The sequence below is a fragment of the Pinus tabuliformis genome, chromosome 1_2, assembly GCF_031772625.1.
Source record: "Pinus tabuliformis cultivar Carrire ecotype Pingquan chromosome 1_2, CPIR1, whole genome shotgun sequence".
In the NCBI taxonomy this organism is placed as follows: Eukaryota; Viridiplantae; Streptophyta; class Pinopsida; order Pinales; family Pinaceae; genus Pinus; species Pinus tabuliformis.
This window is the reverse complement of record NC_142298.1, coordinates 9,134,193-9,153,690: the sequence shown is the minus strand read 5'-3', so window position 1 is coordinate 9,153,690 and position 19,498 is coordinate 9,134,193. Positions and strand designations below refer to the sequence as shown.

Sequence of the window (19,498 nt, the reverse complement as noted above, 5' to 3'; positions counted from 1 at the left end):
CTATTAATTAAAATTAACCTCTACATATATATAAATTGATTATTATAATCAATATTATTTTTTAAATTATATCTTTATCTTTATCTTTTTCTTTTTATTTTCCATAGAAAAACAGCAATTGCATTTCATATTCAATTGATTTATAAACAAAATTTCATAAATGTTCTCCATGGATGAACGCACTTTTATTGATGTCGAAAATTAATAACTTTGCTGTCCCTTAACATAAAGCTATTGATAAAAATAGGATATAGGAACAATCTTACCAGGAGAGCGAACCATGAAGCCACAATGTGTTCCATAACATCATATGCAGGGTGTAAAACACAACTGCATCTGTAAAGCCTTTTAAATTTTGACAAGTACCGATCTCCTAACATTGTTTATTATTCGCGTCGGGGCTTGGTACCAACAATTCTAGAGGTGGATCTAATAAACAAATATTAAACCTTCTTTGATCTCATAGACTTATTGAAAATAATTCATCTACAATTTTTGCCTGTAATTGGCTATATTGCCTCTCTCTGAATTTCATCTCTGGACATCTGCACTTTGGCAAGGCACTTGAGTTCCTCCTCCTTTAAATCGGATTTTGCGGTGTTCTCCGGCTCTCGAAACTTGGCATATATATCACCTTTGTAAAATTGCCTCGTTCTCAATACAAGAACCACCGAAATTAGAGCTCCAGCAAGGGTCACGAGAGTCATAATGATAAATGAAAGCCGAAAGCATTTATGCCCAGTGCAGGTAAGCGTGCGCTGAGACGAACAAGTCCCGAGAGCAGTACACTGCTTTCTTGCTTCTTGGTCGTACGTGCGTCCCGCAACTCTCACAGACAGAAGATAAGATCCCAATGGGCTAGCCATCGCTCCAAAATTATAAATAGTGGCATAATACTTGAGACCAAATAGCTCTGAGATGATAGCATATACTACAGGAAATTGAGCTCCAAAACATGCTCCAATTATAATGGACGCTACATACAGCGAACCCGGAAGAGCGAAGGCTATAAAAATATGCCCAATGGAAGAAATAACCATAGCTATGGTCAAAATCAGGGGCCTGGGAAATTTATACTTCTGGAGAAGGATTTCTGATAAAAAACCAGCAGCAACACGGCCTACGAAATTCCATATGCTAATAAGCGCAACAAAGGTGCTTACAGTTGTGTGATTGTATCCATGAGCTTTCCCGATCTGTCCCATGTTATCAATGGCAGTCAGAGTTGATCCAATCCCACAAGTGCAGGCTAGAAACAGGATCAGCATATCGATGCTTACTAGAGCTTGAGGAATTGTAAAGTTGTCTCCTCTTTTGGGGCTTTTCAAGAATTTCAGAATACAGGATACAACAGAAGCTCTGGCTCTCACTTCATTGCTAATCAATTTCCCTTCATCGATCTCTGGGAAATGTTGGGGATTCTTCTTCTCTTCATTTTCTTTTGTAAGCTCAATTATTTTGGCATGATCTGCAGCTTCAACTTCTGCAGTTGAGCTCTCGATAGAAATTTCTTGATGCTTCCTCTTTTCCATCTCCGCCTTAGGAATCCACACATGGTGATCTGCAAGTTCTATTTGTACGGTTAAGCTCTCGGTGGAAATCTGTTGCTGATTCCTTTTTTCCATCTCCGCCTTAACAGTCACCACGAGAGGAAGTGAAAGAAAAACTACGATAACTGCAACTACGATTCTGTAGCCTGCAATTGGAAAATTCTTTGACACATTCTCCACCACGATAAGAACCATGAGAAACCCCGCTAACCCTAGCGATATGTAGAGAATATGGTAGAATCGCTTCAGCTCATCTTTTTCCTTGGTATCCTTTGTAGGACGAACAATAAACATGAAAATCAACGAAACAACAGTGGGCAAGTAGCCAAGAAGCAGAATCAAACCGGCAGATCCACCGGCACTATTCCCATAAACTGCATGGTATATCTGGGTAAAAATTGCGCCACTCAAACCCAAAAATCCTTTCAAAATCCCCAGTACGACACCCCGGCTCTGAGGGAAATTCTTGACACAAGTAACCAAAGATCCAGTGTTGGCAAATGTCTGAGAATTCGCTCCAATGGTTAGATACAGATACATCTGTGTCGGGAATTTCTAGTTATTCCAAACAAAATACAGTGGAAAAATCCTCTGTTTCCAATGTTGAGAATTTTTTGATAAATTCTGAAACAACAAAAATATGAACAGAGAGTAATACTCTGTTTTCTGATAATTCAAAAACACAAGAACAGAGCATAAAATAATACTCTACTTTGCCTCAGGATCAAAAACTGATCAAAATAATACTTTGTCTTTGACACAGAAAAATACTCTGTTTTTAACTCAGAAAAACAGAAAAATTCATTCTCTGGAAACGGTGTTGCAGCAACACAGTTTTTTTTCAGTTGCTGTTCGTGGTGTTGCAGCAACGCTGTTCGTGGTGTTGCAGCAACGTGATTTTTGACGTCAAGTATTTTTCGACTTACGGTGTAACAGCAACAGGAAATCTTTGACAAAATAACTTTTGGTGTAACAGCAACGCACAGAAAGAAACTTCTATTTATGAAAATAAACCAACAGATAAAACTAAGTCTTCCTCACGTAGAGGGATCTTCACAAAATATTATGCTAAAGAGCATCTTCCTCTTGACAGAGGGATTACAACAGGAACGCTTCAGTTCCACAAAACAACTATCTCAGAAAATTTCAGCACTACTGTGCAATACAAAAAAAAACTCTCTTGTTCTACACTGCTGTGTGTTACAAAAGGACTTTCAATCTATTTCCTATATATTTCTACACTGCTGTGTCTGCATTTTATAGTGCAGGAAAGGGTCTTCACCGCCTTAACTTGCTGATAAAGTTTCTGCTATTCACAATTAACAGATTTGATCTTTTGCTGTATTTCTTGAGTCGGTGGTGATTAAATCTATGACTGATAAATGCTACATCGGCTCGAGGCTGGTTCTTTTCTCTTTCAGCCATTCTGCTCATTAATATGGTTGTTGAGAAGTAATGATGTAGTGCTGTATCTTATCTTCATCCTTCGGGAACTCAAAAATAATTAAAGAGTGAAAAGATGGTAATGGCAGTGACATAAAAGATCGGGAAAAAATGTGGGGCGTCGGATCACGACAAATGAATAAAGTAGCTGCTGTTGTTCTGTTCACTGCAGTTGACATTATAATTTCAACACTCCCCTTTAATTTCAACTGCTGGGTTATCAGTCATACCCAGAAGTTTCCTTAAAAACTCAAAACTTTTCTGATCCAATGGCTTTGTCAGAATATCTGCAACCTGTTCCTGAGTCCCGCAATGTTGTAAAATGATTTCTCCATTATTCACCAATTCTTTGATGTAGTGAAACTTTGTGTCTATGTGTTTTGTTCTCTTGTGGAATACAGAGTTCTTGGATAATGCAATAGCTGAGCTATTGTCACAAAAAATAACTGTTGCTGTTGCCTTCTCCTGGCATAGACTTCTCAACATTCTCCTCATCCAAACCGCTTGACATGCTGCTGCTGTAGCTGCCACATACTCTGCTTCTGTTGTAGACAATGCCACAATTGGCTGTTTCTTGGAAGCCCATGAAATGGCTCCTGAACCTATGTGAAAAATGTAACCAGATGTGCTTTTCCGGTCATCTACACTTCCAACCCAATCACTATCTGTGTATCCAACTAAATCTGAACATTCTGAAACAGTATAAAATATGCCATACCTTTTTGTACCTTTAACATACCTCAGAATTCTCTTTGATGCCTGCCAATGTGTTTCTTTTGGCTTCTCCATGAATCTGGAAATTAAACTAACAGCATACATTATGTCTGGCCTAGTTGCAGTCAAATACATGAGGCTGCCAACTATGCTCTTGTACACACTAGGGTCAAAATCTTTGCTGCTGTCCTCTTTGCTGAGTTTTAATCCCATCACTGTGGGAGTGATTGCTGCCTTGCTGTCCTGCATGTTAAATCTGCTCAACACTTCATTTACATATTTTGCTTGTGAAATAAAAATTCCATTTTCATTTTGATCTACTTCTATTCCTAAGAAGTATCTCAGCAAACCCATGTCAGTCATCTCAAATTCTTCTTTCATGACTGATTTGAAATTTTCAATGAGGTAGTCATCATTACCTATAAAAATCACATCATTAACATATAACACAACAATTAAAATTTTACAGTCTTTTTCTTTGATGTAAACAGTGGGTTCTCCCTCACACTTCTCAAATCCGTTCTCCAGTAGATAGGAATCTATCCTACTGTACCACGCTCTTGGTGCTTGCTTCAGCCCATAAAGAGCTTTCTTCAATCTACAGACTTTGTGCTCTTGGCCTTTCTTTTCATAGCCTAGAGGTTGCTCAATGTAAACCTCTTCCATTAATACTCCATTCAAGAATGCTGACTTCACGTCCATTTGGTAAACTTTCCATTTCTTTTGTGCTGCTATGGACAGCACTGCTCTTACTGTTTCCATTCTTGCAACTGGTGTGAAAGTCTCCTCATAATCTCTCCCATATTGCTGCTTGTATCCCTTGACAACAAGTCTTGCCTTATGCCTTTCTATCTTGCCTTCAGCATTACTCTTGGTCTTGTAGACCCATTTAACTCCAATGACTTCTTTACCTTTTGGTAAATCAACTAAATCCCATGTCTTATTTCTTTCTATGGCATTCATTTCCTCATCCATAGCTTCCATCCATTTCTTATCTTTAATTGCATCTTCGAAATGAACAGGGTCATCAACGTGACAATACAAAGCAAATAAAGAATTCATTCCTTCATCATAAATATCACTTAAATTTCTGAATTTCTTACCTCTTTCATTCGGTGTGCAAGTGCTTGTAGATGCACTTGAATTTCCTCCTTGTGGTGTGCTTGGAGAAGCACTCTCATTTCTCCTCAAGGGTGTCTCTTGTTGTTCTGTTGTTGGCGCTGCTGTTTGGAGATGTGTTTCAGCCAACTCCTCATCATCATCATCATGAGACAAACAGTTTTTAACATTAACTGTTTTCTCTATGCTTCCATCCCAAGCTTCCTCTTCAATAAATTGAACATCTCTGCTCACAAAAAACTTCTTGGTGGATGGGATATATAATCTGTAAGCTTTGGATTCTTCACTGTATCCAATGAAAATACATTTCTCCCCTTTGCTGTCCAATTTCTTCCTTCGCTGATCTGGAATGTGTGCATAAGCCACACAACCAAAAACTTTCATGTGGGTGACTCCTTGCTTTCTCCTACTCCATGCTTCTTCTGGCACTTTGTTCATCACTACTTTTGTAGGACATCTATTCAAAATATATACTGCACAGTGTACAGCTTCAGCCCAATAATCATTTGGCAAATGCTTTGCCTTCAACATGCTCCTTGCCATATCCATGATTGTTCTGTTTTTCCTTTCAGCAACTCCATTTTGCTGCGGGGTGTACCTTGCTGTAAATTGCTTATGAATTCCATTTTCTCTGCAAAAACGTAAAAATTCTTTGGAGATATACTCACCTCCTCTGTCAGTTCTCAAAACCTTGATACGCAGCCCACTTTGATTTTCTACAAGTGCTTTGAAATTTTGAAAATTTTCAAATACTTCACTCTTATTCTTCAAAAAATAAACCCAAGTCTTTCTAGTAAAATCATCAATAAATGTTAGAAAATATTGGCTCCCTGCAAGTGATGGAGCTTGCATCGGTCCACATAAATTTGAATGGACAATTTCTAAGGGTGCTTTTTCCCTTATGCTTTTCCCAGTTGGAAAACTTTCTCTGTGTTGTTTTCCCAATATACAACCTTCACAAAGGCTGTCTGGCTTTTCTATCAATGGTAATCCTCTTACCATTCCTTTTCTACTCAACAAATTAAGACCTCCAAAGTTGAGATGTCCAAATCTCAAATGCCACAACCAATTTTCATCCTTTGGTACACTTTGGAGAGCCTCTTGTGTCACTGCTGCAATTTCTTCTTTATTTTTTAGATCTGCCCTTATTCTGAGAGGGAACATCTTGTTCCTTGTCATCTTCACTTCAGCAATACAGCGTTTGCTGGGTAATCTGTCCATTATGGTGCATACATCATTCTCAAAGAAAACATTGTAACCCTTCTGAACAAGCTGTCCAATACTCAAGAGATTACACTTCATTCCAGGAACATAATAGACATCTGCTATGGTTTTCTTTTCACCTTTCTTTGTAAATATTTTAACTTCTCCTTTTCCCATAACAGAAATTTTACTATCAGTCCCAAGTGTGACTTGTGACTGCACACCCTGATCTAAAGCAGAAAACAGGGCTATGTTTCCTGTCATATGGTTGCTGCAACCAGAATCTAGAAACCATATATCTTCACTGTTTGTTTTAGCCATATTACAAACTAACAACACATTATCTTGACTGATATTTTCTCTAGTGATATTTGCACTAGATCTATTACTCATATCATGCTGCTTCTTCCTACATTCATTTGCATAGTGCCCATATTTTTTACAATAATAACATTGGACATTGGATTTTTCATACCTTTGTCCTTGAGCATGATGTTGTCCACTTTGCTGGCTGCTGCCATGGCCTTGGTTCTGATTTGGATTGCTGCCTCTTCCTTGAACGTTTGCTGGACTATTTCTTCCGCCTCTGTATTGGGTTCTTCCTCTTCCTCTCTTGTTTCCTCTGCCTTGACCTCTTCCTCTTCCAAATGACATCTGGGTCTTGAAGGCTTGCTCTAGAGATGAGTTTTCATTTCTACTCAACCTCTGCTCATGTGTTATCAGTGATGCATGAAGTTCATCAACTGAAAAATTTGAGAGATCCTTTGTCTCTTCTATGGTGGTGACAATCACATCAAACTTTGAGGGTAAGCACCTCAATAGTTTCTCCACAATCCTCCTTTCTTCAAGAGTTTCTCCATGAGACCTTATCTGTGTGACCAAACCAATTGCTTGTGTGAAGAATGAGTCAATATTGTCTGACTCCTTCATACGCAGGTTCTCAAAATCTTTCCTCAACAACTATAGTTTTGTTGTCTTCACTTTCTCCATGCCTTGATAGGCTGTCTTGAGAGTTTGCCATGCTTCTCTGGATGTATTGGCTGCTGCTATCCTCGGAAACACACTCTCATGCACTGCTTGATATAAGAATACAAGGGCTTTTGAGTCCTTCTTCTTATTGCTCTTCAAAAGTTCTTTCTCTGCCTGAGTTAATCCAATAAACTCTTCTTCATTTGCTGGCTCTTCAAATCCATATTCAACAAGTTCCCATAAATCATGTGAGGCAAACACGGCTTTCATGGTTATTGCCCAGTAGTCATAATTTTTCCCATTGAACTGTGGGAGCTGGGTATTAAACATACCCACGCTGGTGCTGGCCATTCTTGCAATACTTGACTGTAGAAAAAAAAATCACTTAATTGTCTTCAGCAGCTACACAAAAAACTAATCTGAAAAATACCTTGACAGCGTTTTCGCTCTGCTGTATAATTTGCTGCAGCAACAAATCTTCTTTCAGCTTCTTTGATGTCTTCAAAGAGCCTGAACAAGCTCTGATACCATGTCGGGAATTTCTGGTTATTCCAAACAAAATACAGTGGAAAAATCCTCTGTTTCCACTGTTGAGAATTTTCTGATAAATTCTGAAACAACAAAAATATGAACAGAGAGTAATACTTTGTTTTCTGATAATTCAAAAACACAAGAACAGAGCATAAAATAATACTCTACTTTGCCTCAGGATCAAAAACTGATCAAAATAATACTTTGTCTTTGACACAGAAAAATACTCTGTTTTTAACTCAGAAAAACAGAAAAATTCGTTCTCTGGAAACGGTGTTGCAGCAACACAGTTTTTTTCAGTTGTTGTTCGTGGTGTTGCAGCAACGCTGTTCGTGGTGTTGCAGCAACGTGATTTTTGACGTCAAGTATTTTTCGACTTACGGTGTAACAGCAACAAGAAATCTTTGACAAAATAACTTTTGGTGTAACAGCAACGCACAGAAAGAAACTTCTATTTATGAAAATAAACCAACAGATAAAACTAAGTCTTCCTCACGTAGAGGGATCTTCACAAAATATTATGCTAAAGAGCATCTTCCTCTTGACAGAGGGATTACAACAGGAACGCTTCAGTTTCACAAAACAACTATCTCAGAAAATTTCAGCACTGCTGTGCAATACAAAAAAAAACTCTCTTGTTCTACACTGCTGTGTGTTACAAAAGGACTTTCAATCTATTTCCTATATATTTCTACACTGCTGTGTCTTCATTTTATAGTGCAGGAAAGGGTCTTCACCGCCTTAACTTGCTGATAAAGTTTCTGCTGTTCATAATTAACAGATTTGATCTTTTGCTGTATTTCTTGAGTCGGTGGTGATTAAATCTATGACTGATAAATGCTACGTCGGCTCGAGGCTGGTTCTTTTCTCTTTCAGCCGTTCTGCTCATTAATATGGTTGTTGAGAAGTAATGATGTAGTGCTGTATCTTATCTTCATCCTTCGGGAACTCAAAAATAATTAAAGAGTGAAAAGATGGTAATGGCGGTGACATAAAAGATCGGGAAAAAATGTGGGGCGCCGGATCATGACAAATGAATAAAGTAGATGCTGCTGTTCTATTCACTGCAGTTGAAATTATAATTTCAACAATCTGCCATACCTTTGGCTTTGCAATTCGTTGGGTCACAGACAACCATACGAATAAATACCCAACGATATTCATGACGGCTCCAACTGCAAGAACAACCCATGGGGGAGAGACTTCATTGACGAGTCGTGAAACAATCCTGACATTAGTACCCAGATCCTTGAAAAATGCCAAGGTATTCAGTGTGCTCTGATCATATTCCAGGGAAGTTTTTATTACTTCTGAATAGGATCCAAACATGTAATTTCCACCAGCACACGACATAATTATAAACGACACGAATGCTACAAACCATCTTCCCATGACAACTCTTTTGGCCAAATCAAAGGCCTCCTTTCTCTCCATCATCTTAACCAGTGCAACAAAGGCGAAACGATCAAATTTTTTGGGGATCAAAATGCATAAGGGATTTTAAAATGCACTGAGAATAGAATATGTCAGCGGGGAGTTTCTCCCGCACTGAAAAAGAATATGTAGTAGTAGACCACTAAACCCATTAATGGGGATGTTGGGCATGAGCCTGCTTAAATAACAAGTCGAGCATTGGAATTGAGGACAGTCGGACACATCATCATGGTAGTGTAGTAAAGTATAGAGATTAAAGAGATTTAAATTAGGTTAATGTATACGAAATTATGGGTGTATAGAGATTAAAGAGATTTAAAATTAGCTTAACGAATAAGAAATTATGGGTGATTCAAAATCTAAGTTACCCTTATCATACTACTATTGCAAGACCTAAATAGGTCATCCAACTAAGATGCCAACTTAAACATGCAATATGATTGCTGATTTACTTGTCAATTCCTCTTATTACATTAATAAATAACAAACTACTGAAAATAAAAAGGAATTTATGGATTTTGAAAAAGAAGAAAAGAAATCTGGCGATTTTCAAGAACATGTATGGTTTTTTAAAAAGCAAGAAAAAAATCTATGAGATTTTCAAAAACGTGCATGGATTTCTTCACTTGGGGACTAAGGGTGGGTTGGTTCTCACCCTTTCTGATCGCGCCGAAATTCATCTTGAAACCGGAATCTTGAATTCTGCTTATGAAGGTTGGCAAAATCATACTCTGAAATTCATCCTGAAACAGGAATCTTGAATTCTGCTTATGAAGGCTGGCAAAATCATACTCTGAGATGAATTCATGTCGTTCAACCATGATATTACGGAATCTAAAGGGATTATCTTATGGAACGTAAAGGGCTTGTTCAAATATTGTGTACCTGTCGTCAATCTGTAACGGGAAGAAACAAAAAATTGAAAAGGCGTAACGTAAATATCGTTGATGGACGAGGGTCGCGACGAAACTTGGGCGAAAATAGGGGTCCTGAATCCCGCTTATGCATGTAAACAGTGTCATAATTTTAGATGAACTGGCGTCGTTCAGCCATGATATTACTCAATCTTGTGGTCAAGGTGATATTACCGAACCACCTTTTAGCAAAATACAAGGAAATGCAAACGAGATGTTCATGTTGTCGAGTTGGGCAGTATAGAATTCTGCCTGCCACCTTTTAACAAAAAAAAACATGGAAATGCAAACGAGATGTTGAGGTGGTCAAGTTGGGCGGCCTAGAATTCTGTTGGGAATTTTCTGTTTAATTCTAAAACAAAAATATGAACAAAAAGTAATACTTTGTTTTTTCCACAGGATCAAAAATTTGTTTCCAGAGCACAGAGTTTTAACAACGCACAAAAACTTTATATTAATTAATAGACTGCCTGATAAAAAGGATCTTCCTCTTAACAGAGGTGTGTAAAAATTTCTTACATTTACTGCTGTAAAAAAAATCTTCTTGTTTCATTTACTCTGCTGATGCGAATTCCCTTTTGTTTTCGCTCAACAAAAAACTTTTTCACGCTTGCTGCTGCGTGCTTCCTCTTGTTCTTTCAACGAACGAACAACACTCCTTTCGCACTGCTGGGAGTTTCACATTACAAGTTCATTGCATATACCTACACTAAATGAACATCAAACAAAATAAAACATAACAATGCGTTTTTCTATGCCCATACTTCTCGTGAGTTAAAAAACTAATAAAATTAAATTCTACCTACATTTACTGAACACGATAAATTCATTAAATGTTTCAGCATGGCGATACGTTCCTTTTAATATTAACCCTGTCATACAGCTGCTACGGAGGTCCTCACGATAATAAAACAAAAAACATGTGCCTGCTACCACAAACCATAGATGTCAATCCGACGGCTTCAAACCTTGGTTTCAATCGAACGGTTATCGCTCGCTCAATCCACACGAACTTTATGCTCCGATGAAAACCTCTTTTGCAAAACTGCCAGCCACATGTCAAGCGATGGATATTATTGCTGCCCCTCTGGAGAATGCCGCTGCTTAGTGAAAGGCGATGCGATAAGAAAGTGGCGGTTTTCCGGAAAAGTGCGTGGCAGTTGAAATTATAATTTCAACACTCCCCTTTAATTTCAACTACTGGGTTATCAGTTATACCCAGACATTTCCTCAAAAACTCAAAACTTTTCTGTCCCAATGGTTTGGTCAGAATATCAGCAACCTTCTCCTGAGTCTTGCAATGTTGTAAGATAATTTCTCCATTGTTTACCAATTCCCTGATGTAATGAAACTTTGTGTCAATGTATTTCGTTCTCTTATGAAACACAGAATTCTTGGATAATGGAATAGTTGAGCTATTGTCACAAAAAATCACAGTTCCTTTTGTTTGCTCTTGGCATAATTTCTTAACATCCTTCTCATCCAAACTACTTGACATGCTGCTGTTGTAGCTGCCACATATTCTGTCTCTGCTATAGACAATGCTACAATAAGCTGTTTTTTAGAACCCCATGAAATGGCTCCTGAACCCATGTGAAAAACATAACCGGATGTGCTTTTCCGATCATCTACACTTCCAGTCCAATCACTATCAGTGTATCCAACTAAATCTGAACATTCTGAAGTAGTACATAAAATCCCAAATCTTTTAGTACCTTTAACATACCTCAGAATCCTTTTTTTTGCCTGCCAATGTGCTTCTTTTGGCCTCTCCATGAATCTGGAAATTAAACTAACAACATACATTATATCTGGCCTAGTTACAGTCAAATACATGAGGCTGCCAATTATGCTCTTGCACAACCTAGGATCAAAATCCTTGCTGCTGTCCTCTTTGCTGAGTTTTAATCCCATCACTGTGGGAGTGATTTCTGCCTTGCTCTCCTGCATGTTAAATCTTTCCAACACTTCATTAACATATTTTGCTTGTGAAATAAAAATCTCATTTCCACTTTGTTCTACTTCTATTCCTAAGAAGTATCTCAGCAAAACCCATGTCAGTCATTTCAGATTCTTTTTTCATGACTGTTTTGAAATTTTCAATAAGGTGATCATCATTACCTGTGAAAATAACATCATCAACATATACTGCAACAATTAGTATTTTACCATCATTTTCTTTGATGTAGAGGCTGGGTTCTCCCTCACACTTTTCAAATCCATTTTCCAGTAGATAGGAATTTATCCTACTGTACCACGCTCTTGGTGCTTGCTTAAGCCCATAAAGAGCTTTCTTCAATCTGCACACTTTGTGCTCTTGGCCTTTCTTTTCATAGCCTAGAGGTTGTTTAATGTAAACCTCTTCCATTAACACTCCATTTAGGAATGCTGATTTCATGTCCATTTGGTAAACTTTCCACTTGTTTTGTGCTGCTATGGACAGCACTGCTCTCACGGTCTCCATTCTTGCAACTGGTGCAAACGTTTCCTCATAGTCTCTCTCATACTGCTGCTTATATCCTTTGACAACAAGCCTTGCCTTGTGTTTTTCTATTTTGCTTTCAGCATTGCTCTTGGTCTTGTAGACCCATTTAACTCCAATGACTTCTTTTTCTTTTGATAGTTCAACTAAATCCCATGTCTTATTTCTTTCTATGGCATTAATCTCCTCATGCATAGCTTCTATCCATTTCCTATCCTTAATTACATATTTGAAATGAACAAGGTCATCAACATGACAATATAGAGCAAACAAAGAGTTCATACCTTCATTTTCTACCTCTTATTCATAAATGTCACTTAAATTTCTGAACTTCTTACCTCTTTCATTTGGTGTACAAGTGCTTGAAGAAGCACTTGAATTTCCTCCTTGTGATGTGCTTGGAGAAGCACTTTCATTTCTCCTCAAGGGTGTCCCTTGCTGTCCTTGTGTTGGTGCTGCTGTTTGGGGATGTATTTCAGCCATCTCCTCATCATCTTCATCATGAGACATAGAGTTTTTAACATTCACTGTTTTCTCTATGCTTCCATCCCAAACTTCCTCCTCAATAAACTGAATATCTCTACTCACTATAAGCTTCTTGGTGGATGGGTTATACAACTTGTAAGCTTTGGATTCCTCACTATATCCAATGAAAATACATTTCTCCCGTTTACTGTCCAACTTCTTCCTTAGCTGATCTGGAATGTGTCCGTAAGCCACACATCCAAAAACTTTCATGTGGGTGACTCCTTGCTTTGTCCCACTCCATGCTTCTTTCGACACTATGTTCATGACTGCTTTTGTAGGGCATCTATTCAAGATGTACGCTGCACAATGTACAGCTTCAGCCCCATAATCATTTAGCAAATGCTTTGCCTTTAACATACTCCTCGCCATATCCATGATTGTCCTATTTTTCCTTTCGGCAACTCCATTTTGCTGTGGAATGTACCTAGTGGTAAACTGCTTATGAATTCCATTCTCTCTATAAAAACGTAGAAATTCCTTGGAGATATACTCACCTCCTCTATCAATTCTTAGAACTTTGATGTGCATCCCAGTTTGGTTTTCTACAAGTGCTTTGAAATTGCAAAATCTTTCAAATACTTCACTTTTGTTCTTCAAGAAATAAACCCAAGTTTTTCTAGTAAAATCATCAATGAATGTTAGTATATAATGGCTGCCTGCAAGTGATGGAGTTTGCATCGGTCCACATAAATCTGAGTGGACAATCTCTAAGGGTGCTTTTTCCCTTATGCTTTTCCCGGATAGAAAACTTTCTCTGTGTTGTTTTCTCAAGATACAACCTTCACAAAGGCTGTCTGGTTTCTCTATCAATGGTAATCCTCTTACTGTTCCTTTTCTATTCAACAAGTTAAGACCTCCAAAGCTGAGATGTCCAAATCTCAAGTGCCACAACCAGTTTTCATCTTTTGGTTCGCTTTGGAAAGCCTCTTGAGTCACTACTGCAATTACTTCTTTAGTTTTCAAATCTGCCTTCATTCTGAGAAGGAACATCCTGTTCCTTGTTATTTTCACTTCAACAATACATTGTTTGTTGGGTGCTCTATCCATGATGGTGCATACATCATTCTCAAAGAAAACATTGTAACCCTTTTGAACAAGCTGTCCAATACTTAAGAGGTTACATTTCATTCCAGGAACATAATAAACATCTGCTATGGCTTTCTTTTCACCTTTCTTTTTTAAGACATTTACTTCTCATTTTCCCATAACAAAAACTTTATTATTAGTCCCTAGTGTGACTTGTGACTTCACAATCTGATCTAGCATAGAAAACAGAGCTATGTTTCATGTCATATGGTTACTGCAACCGGAGTCTAGAAACCATACATCTTCACTCTTTTCTTTAGCCATATTACAAGCTAAAAACAAATTATTTTGGCTGATATTTTCTTTAGTGAAATTTGCACTAGTTCTGTTACTCATATCGTGTTGGTTCTTCCTACATTCATTTGCATAATGCCCATATTTTTTACAATAATGACATTGGACATTGGATTTCTCATACCTTTCTCCTTGAGCATGATGTTGTCCACTTTGTTGGCTGCTGCCTTGGCCTTGGTTCTAATTTGGATTGCTGCCTCTTCCTTGAGCATTTGCTGGACTGTTTCTTCCACCTCTGTTTTGGCTTCTGCTCTTCCTCTCTTGTTTCCTCTGCCTTGACCTCTTCCTCTTCCAAAGGACATCTGGGTCTTAAAGGGATGTTCTAGAAATGAGTTTTCATTCCTACTCAATCTCTGCTCATGTGTTATCAGTGATGCATATAGTTCATCAACTGAGAAGTTTGTGAGATCCCTTGTCTCTTCTATGGTGGTGACAATCACATCGAACCTTGAGGGTAGGATCCTCAATAGTTTCTCCACAATCCTCCTTTCTTCAAGAATATCTCCATGAGACCTTATCTGTGTGACCAGACCAATCACATGTGTGAAGAATGAGTCAATATTATCTGACTCCTTCATGCAAAGATTCTCAAAATCTCTCCTCAACAATTGTAGTTTTATTGTCTTCACTTTCTCCATGCCTTGATAGGCTATCTTGAGAGTTTGCCATGCTTCTTTGGATGTCTTCACTGCTGCTATCCTTGGAAACACACTCTCATGCACTACTTCATACAAAAAGTAGAGGACTTTAGAATCCTTCTTCGTATTGCTCTTCAACAGATCTTTCTCTGCCTGAGTTAATCTATTAAACTCATCTTCATCCGCTGGTTCTTCAAAACCATACTCAACAAATTCCCATAAGTCTTGTGAAGCAAGTAAAGCTTTCATAGGTATTTCCCAATAGTCATAGTTTTTCCCATTAAATTGTGGGAGCTGAGTATTAAAGATACCCATGCTAGTGCTGGCTCCAGCCATTCTTGCACTCTTAACTATGATTTAAAATACTTGACTGTGTTTTTAAAATAACAGACTGTCCTCAACAAAAAATAATCTTGAGAAATACCTTAACTGAGTCTTCACTCTGCTGGAGAAACTACTACAGCAATCGATCCTTCCTTAAGCTTCTTTGACACCTTCAAAGAGCCTGGATAAGCTCTACTACCATGTTGGGAATTTTCTGTTTAATTCCAAAAAAAAAATATGAACATAGTGTAATACTCTGTTTTTACCAGAGGATCAAAAATTTGTTTCCAGAGCACAGAGTTTTAACAACACGCAAAAACTTTATATTCATTAATAGACTGCCTGATACAAAAGTATCTTCCTCTTAATAGAGGGATTAAACAGGAACACTTCAGTTCCACAAAAAAAAATTACTCTGTCTCCTTTGAAATTTTACATTGCAGTGTGTAAAAATTTCTTACATTTACTGTTGTAAAAAAAATCTTCTTGTTTCATTTACTCTGCAGCATATTTCATTTCAACACAAAAATTACTTTCATTCGCTGCTACGAATTCCCTTTTGTTTTCACTCAACAAAAAAAAAATTCACGCTTGCTGCTGCGTGCTTCCTCTTGTTCTTTCAACGAACGAACGACACTCCTTTCGCACAGTGCGAGTTTCAGATTACAAGTTCATTGCATATACCTATGCTAAATGAACAACAAACAAAATAAAACATAACAATTCATTTTTCTATGCCCATACTTCCCGTGAGTTAAAAAACAAATAAAATTAAATTCTACCTACATTTACTGAACACGGTAAATTCATTAAATGTTTCAGCATGGCGATACATTCCTTTTAATATTAACCCTGTCATACGGTTGCTACGGAGGTCCTCACGATAATAAAACAAAAAACATGTGCCTGCGACCACAAACCATATATGTCAATCGGACGGCTTCAAACCTTGGTTTCCATCGAACGATTATCGCTCGCTCAATACACACGAACTTTATGCTCCGATGAAAACCTCTTTTGCAAAACTGCCAGCCACGTGTCAAGCGATGGATATTATCGCTGCCCCTCCGGAGAATACCGCTACTTGGTGAAAGGCGGTGCGATAAGAAACTGGCGGTTTTCCAGAAAAGTGCGCGGCAGTTGAAATTATAATTTCAACAAATTCTGACTTTATTCTCATCTCGGATATGGAATGAGAATATGGAGACTTTTCCAATGAAAATGGGGACTTGTAGATTTTTGTTGATAGAGAGGAACCATGTGCAGAATAAATAATGGCATTAAATGTTAAAAAATCTCTGGGTAGTAGCATAGAGTGTGAACAGTTCATCTGTGGCTTGCTTGTCTCTTGACGGTCCAAGCAAACCATGAGAAGGGAAGAACGAGAATGTTTCAGTAGGCGAAAAAATATTCATTCGAACACACAGAATGATGAATGATAATCTATGCGACGGAAGCTGGTTGTTGCGCCTTCCCTTCCAGAGCACGTGATCGGAGTATATCATTAGAGTATATGTCTTTGTTTATTTGAAATTTAAGTGTGAAATAGGAAGGTGGGAAAGGCCTAAAGAAGCTTGTATTTGTTTATTTGAAACTTGGGTGTGAAACAGGGGGGTGGAAAAGGCCTAAAGAAGCTTGGGAAGAACGGATATGTAAATTTTGAACTCTGGGGAACGGAAAAACATTTCATTTTGGAATGTGATGTATTCAATGGCATGAGAGAAAGCTATGAGAATATGCTTTTGGCATTATCTTTTCAGTGAGGGGATTGTTGGAATGTTGTGCTAGATCATCATCAATTTGAACAAGAAAAGAATTTAATTGCAAAAGTCTAATAACATGGAACTAATGGTCCCATAGGCTATTTTTAGTCTCTTGGATGTTCAAATATCATTTCATTTCATTTATGAAAGGTGACCCAGTGCCAATTTTTAAGTATTGCTGGTGCTCATTTTAGAGGTTGTTTAGGGTTAGTATTATGCTCTCTCTTATGTTGTTTGGGCCCAATGTGTGGGAATTTTGCTGCCCCAAATTGTGTGATAGTGACTTCCATTTTCCACGTTACTCGCCTCAGATAATTGTCGTTTTCTTCTTGTGCGGTTGTTTCAATGAGATTATGGGGGGTTAACCATTTACGGGTTTGTTGTGCACCATTTATCCCTTGGCGAATTGTTGCAAGTTGTTCGTGGCACACTAGATCGTGGTAAATTTGTTCATGTTTATACTTATTGCAGATTTCTTTCGGTCGAATGGTTGATATGGAGGTTTCGCACTCTATTCCTATTTCATGAAAGTAAGCCTTCAAATTGTGCCACTGTTTTTGCATGGATTTCTATGGGGTTTTCTTAGACTCTAACCCCACCATCTTTTTTTGGTTGTAGGAGTTTGTTGCATGTAAGCTTTGTTCGGGTGTTCAGGTATTCATCATTGTTGCAGTGGTATGTGGGCATGGCAAAAGGCTCTCTTAGGCTCTCCGGTAGGATATTATCATGCGAGCTAACAATTTCTGTGTTTTTTAAGGCATTCTATCCTAATAGAAATTGTAGTCTAAGCGTTATGGATATGTTTTTTTTGGTTTTATGGAGGTAAATTGTTGTTATTGCTCTAATCTTTTAAGGTTTAACAAAAAATTGTTGAATATTGCTTAATTTTTTGAATTTCAGTCTTTGGGGTTAGAGTTTTATATGAATTTGGGTTTTGTGAAATGCTAACTCTAAAGGTTTGCGTCTGATTATTATTTTATCCTACCAACTCATAGTTTCTCTGTTTTTAACACATTCCATCATGCTATCCTACTAATAATTATATCCCGGGTGTTATGGCTATCTATTTTTTGGTTTTGTGCATGCAAATTAAAGTCCCTTTCTTTCATATTATTTCCCTTTTGCTTTTTTTAAGGGAAAAAAATGTTTTGTCCTGTGGGAAGATATGGTTTATGAACCACATCTTTGCGTTGTTGGAGTCGTACTTCAATGTGTTTTTTTTCTTTCTTTCAAAAACTTTGAACCATTTCTTCATTTGTGCATGTCATCCTTACAAAGGGGCCATGCTATTCTTCTTTCTTCAACCAAATTTGTTAGATGTACCTACATGACTAATAGAATGCCATGCTATTTTTCTTTCTTCGACCAATTTTATTATATGTATCTATAGGGACTGATAGAATTTTCTCTTGAATTAACTGTGGTAGCTTTGTTATGAAGAGGCATTATTTTTCAACATGTTGTCAAGGTTTTTTGGATCCTAATATATTTGTAATTCAATTTGTAGTACTTTTGGCTATTGACATAAAAAATGTAGGTTCTAGTAATTTCTTTTGTCCATATGTTAAATGTTGCTTTTAGTTTGAGGGTTTTGTGATTTTAAACTTAAAATTGTCTTAGGGTAATATTATGTTATTATAATTTGTTGGGCAAGTTGTCATGTAGAACAAGTCCTTGTGTAGCTTGGATATGATTGAGCTTCAAAGATATTTATGAAACAATGTTAGGTCCAACTGCTTGGGTGTTTTAGCATTTATTTATTTCCTAATTCCTTATTTCCTATCTCCTATATTTGCCCTTATCTATCTCTCTCAGGACTTTAGACCTGAGGCCTTTAGCTAACCTTCGGGATAATGACCTCTTTGTCACGACCTTACCTAAGGCTAGTAAAGACCTTACCTTCCTTTGGATGGATCCTCTATACATGCTTTTCTAATTAGGTCTTCTCACTATGAAATGGTATGTCAAGTCAATCGATTCCCTTGCTCTCTCTATCCATTTTTCTATCTAGTTACCATCTTATGCCCCCTGATTTTGATTTAGTTAGTTAAGGAATCTATATGATAGAAACAATGTTAGATCTGACTTCTTAATCAATACTACTTAATCTGAATCCTAATCTCTTTTAATCATGGGTTATTAACAATCCTATTTATTCTATAAAACATCACCTTGAAGCCCCAAGTATTCTATTTGTTTCTCCATTTTAAATACTTATGTGAGAAACTACAAGAAGTTTTGAGCAAGAAAAAACCCTAAACAACGTCAAAACTACATGTGGGCAATGCCAAAAGGTAAATGACATCTCAACTTCTATGTAGGAAATTTATCGTACATTTAATGTGGACTTATGCATGTGATTTGAGGACTTGGAAGGGAGGGAAATAAAATGACCTAAGATAGAATCACCTATTTGAAAGACTAGTTATATTTGAGCTCCATTTCTCTTCTTGAAATTGTTTCTCTAGTTTGAAATATTACAACTGTTTCGTTGGTTTGGTAAATA

General features: G+C 37.4%; 1 protein-coding gene and 1 pseudogene across 1 annotated transcript; both read right to left on the bottom strand.

Moving 5' to 3' along the window:
• Positions 1 to 509: 509 nt before the first annotated feature.
• Positions 510 to 8,963, bottom strand: LOC149204051 (protein NUCLEAR FUSION DEFECTIVE 4-like). The gene is made up of 3 exons (XM_089397022.1): positions 8,619 to 8,963; positions 1,581 to 2,090; positions 510 to 1,496 (listed from the first exon to the last, which is right to left on the bottom strand). Exons 1-3 carry the CDS (start codon positions 8,961 to 8,963, stop codon positions 510 to 512), a joined length of 1,842 nt encoding a protein of 613 aa, XP_089253148.1.
• Positions 8,964 to 18,224: 9,261 nt separating this feature from the next.
• Positions 18,225 to 18,319, bottom strand: LOC149204050 (U6 spliceosomal RNA; annotated as a pseudogene).
• Positions 18,320 to 19,498: the final 1,179 nt, after the last annotated feature.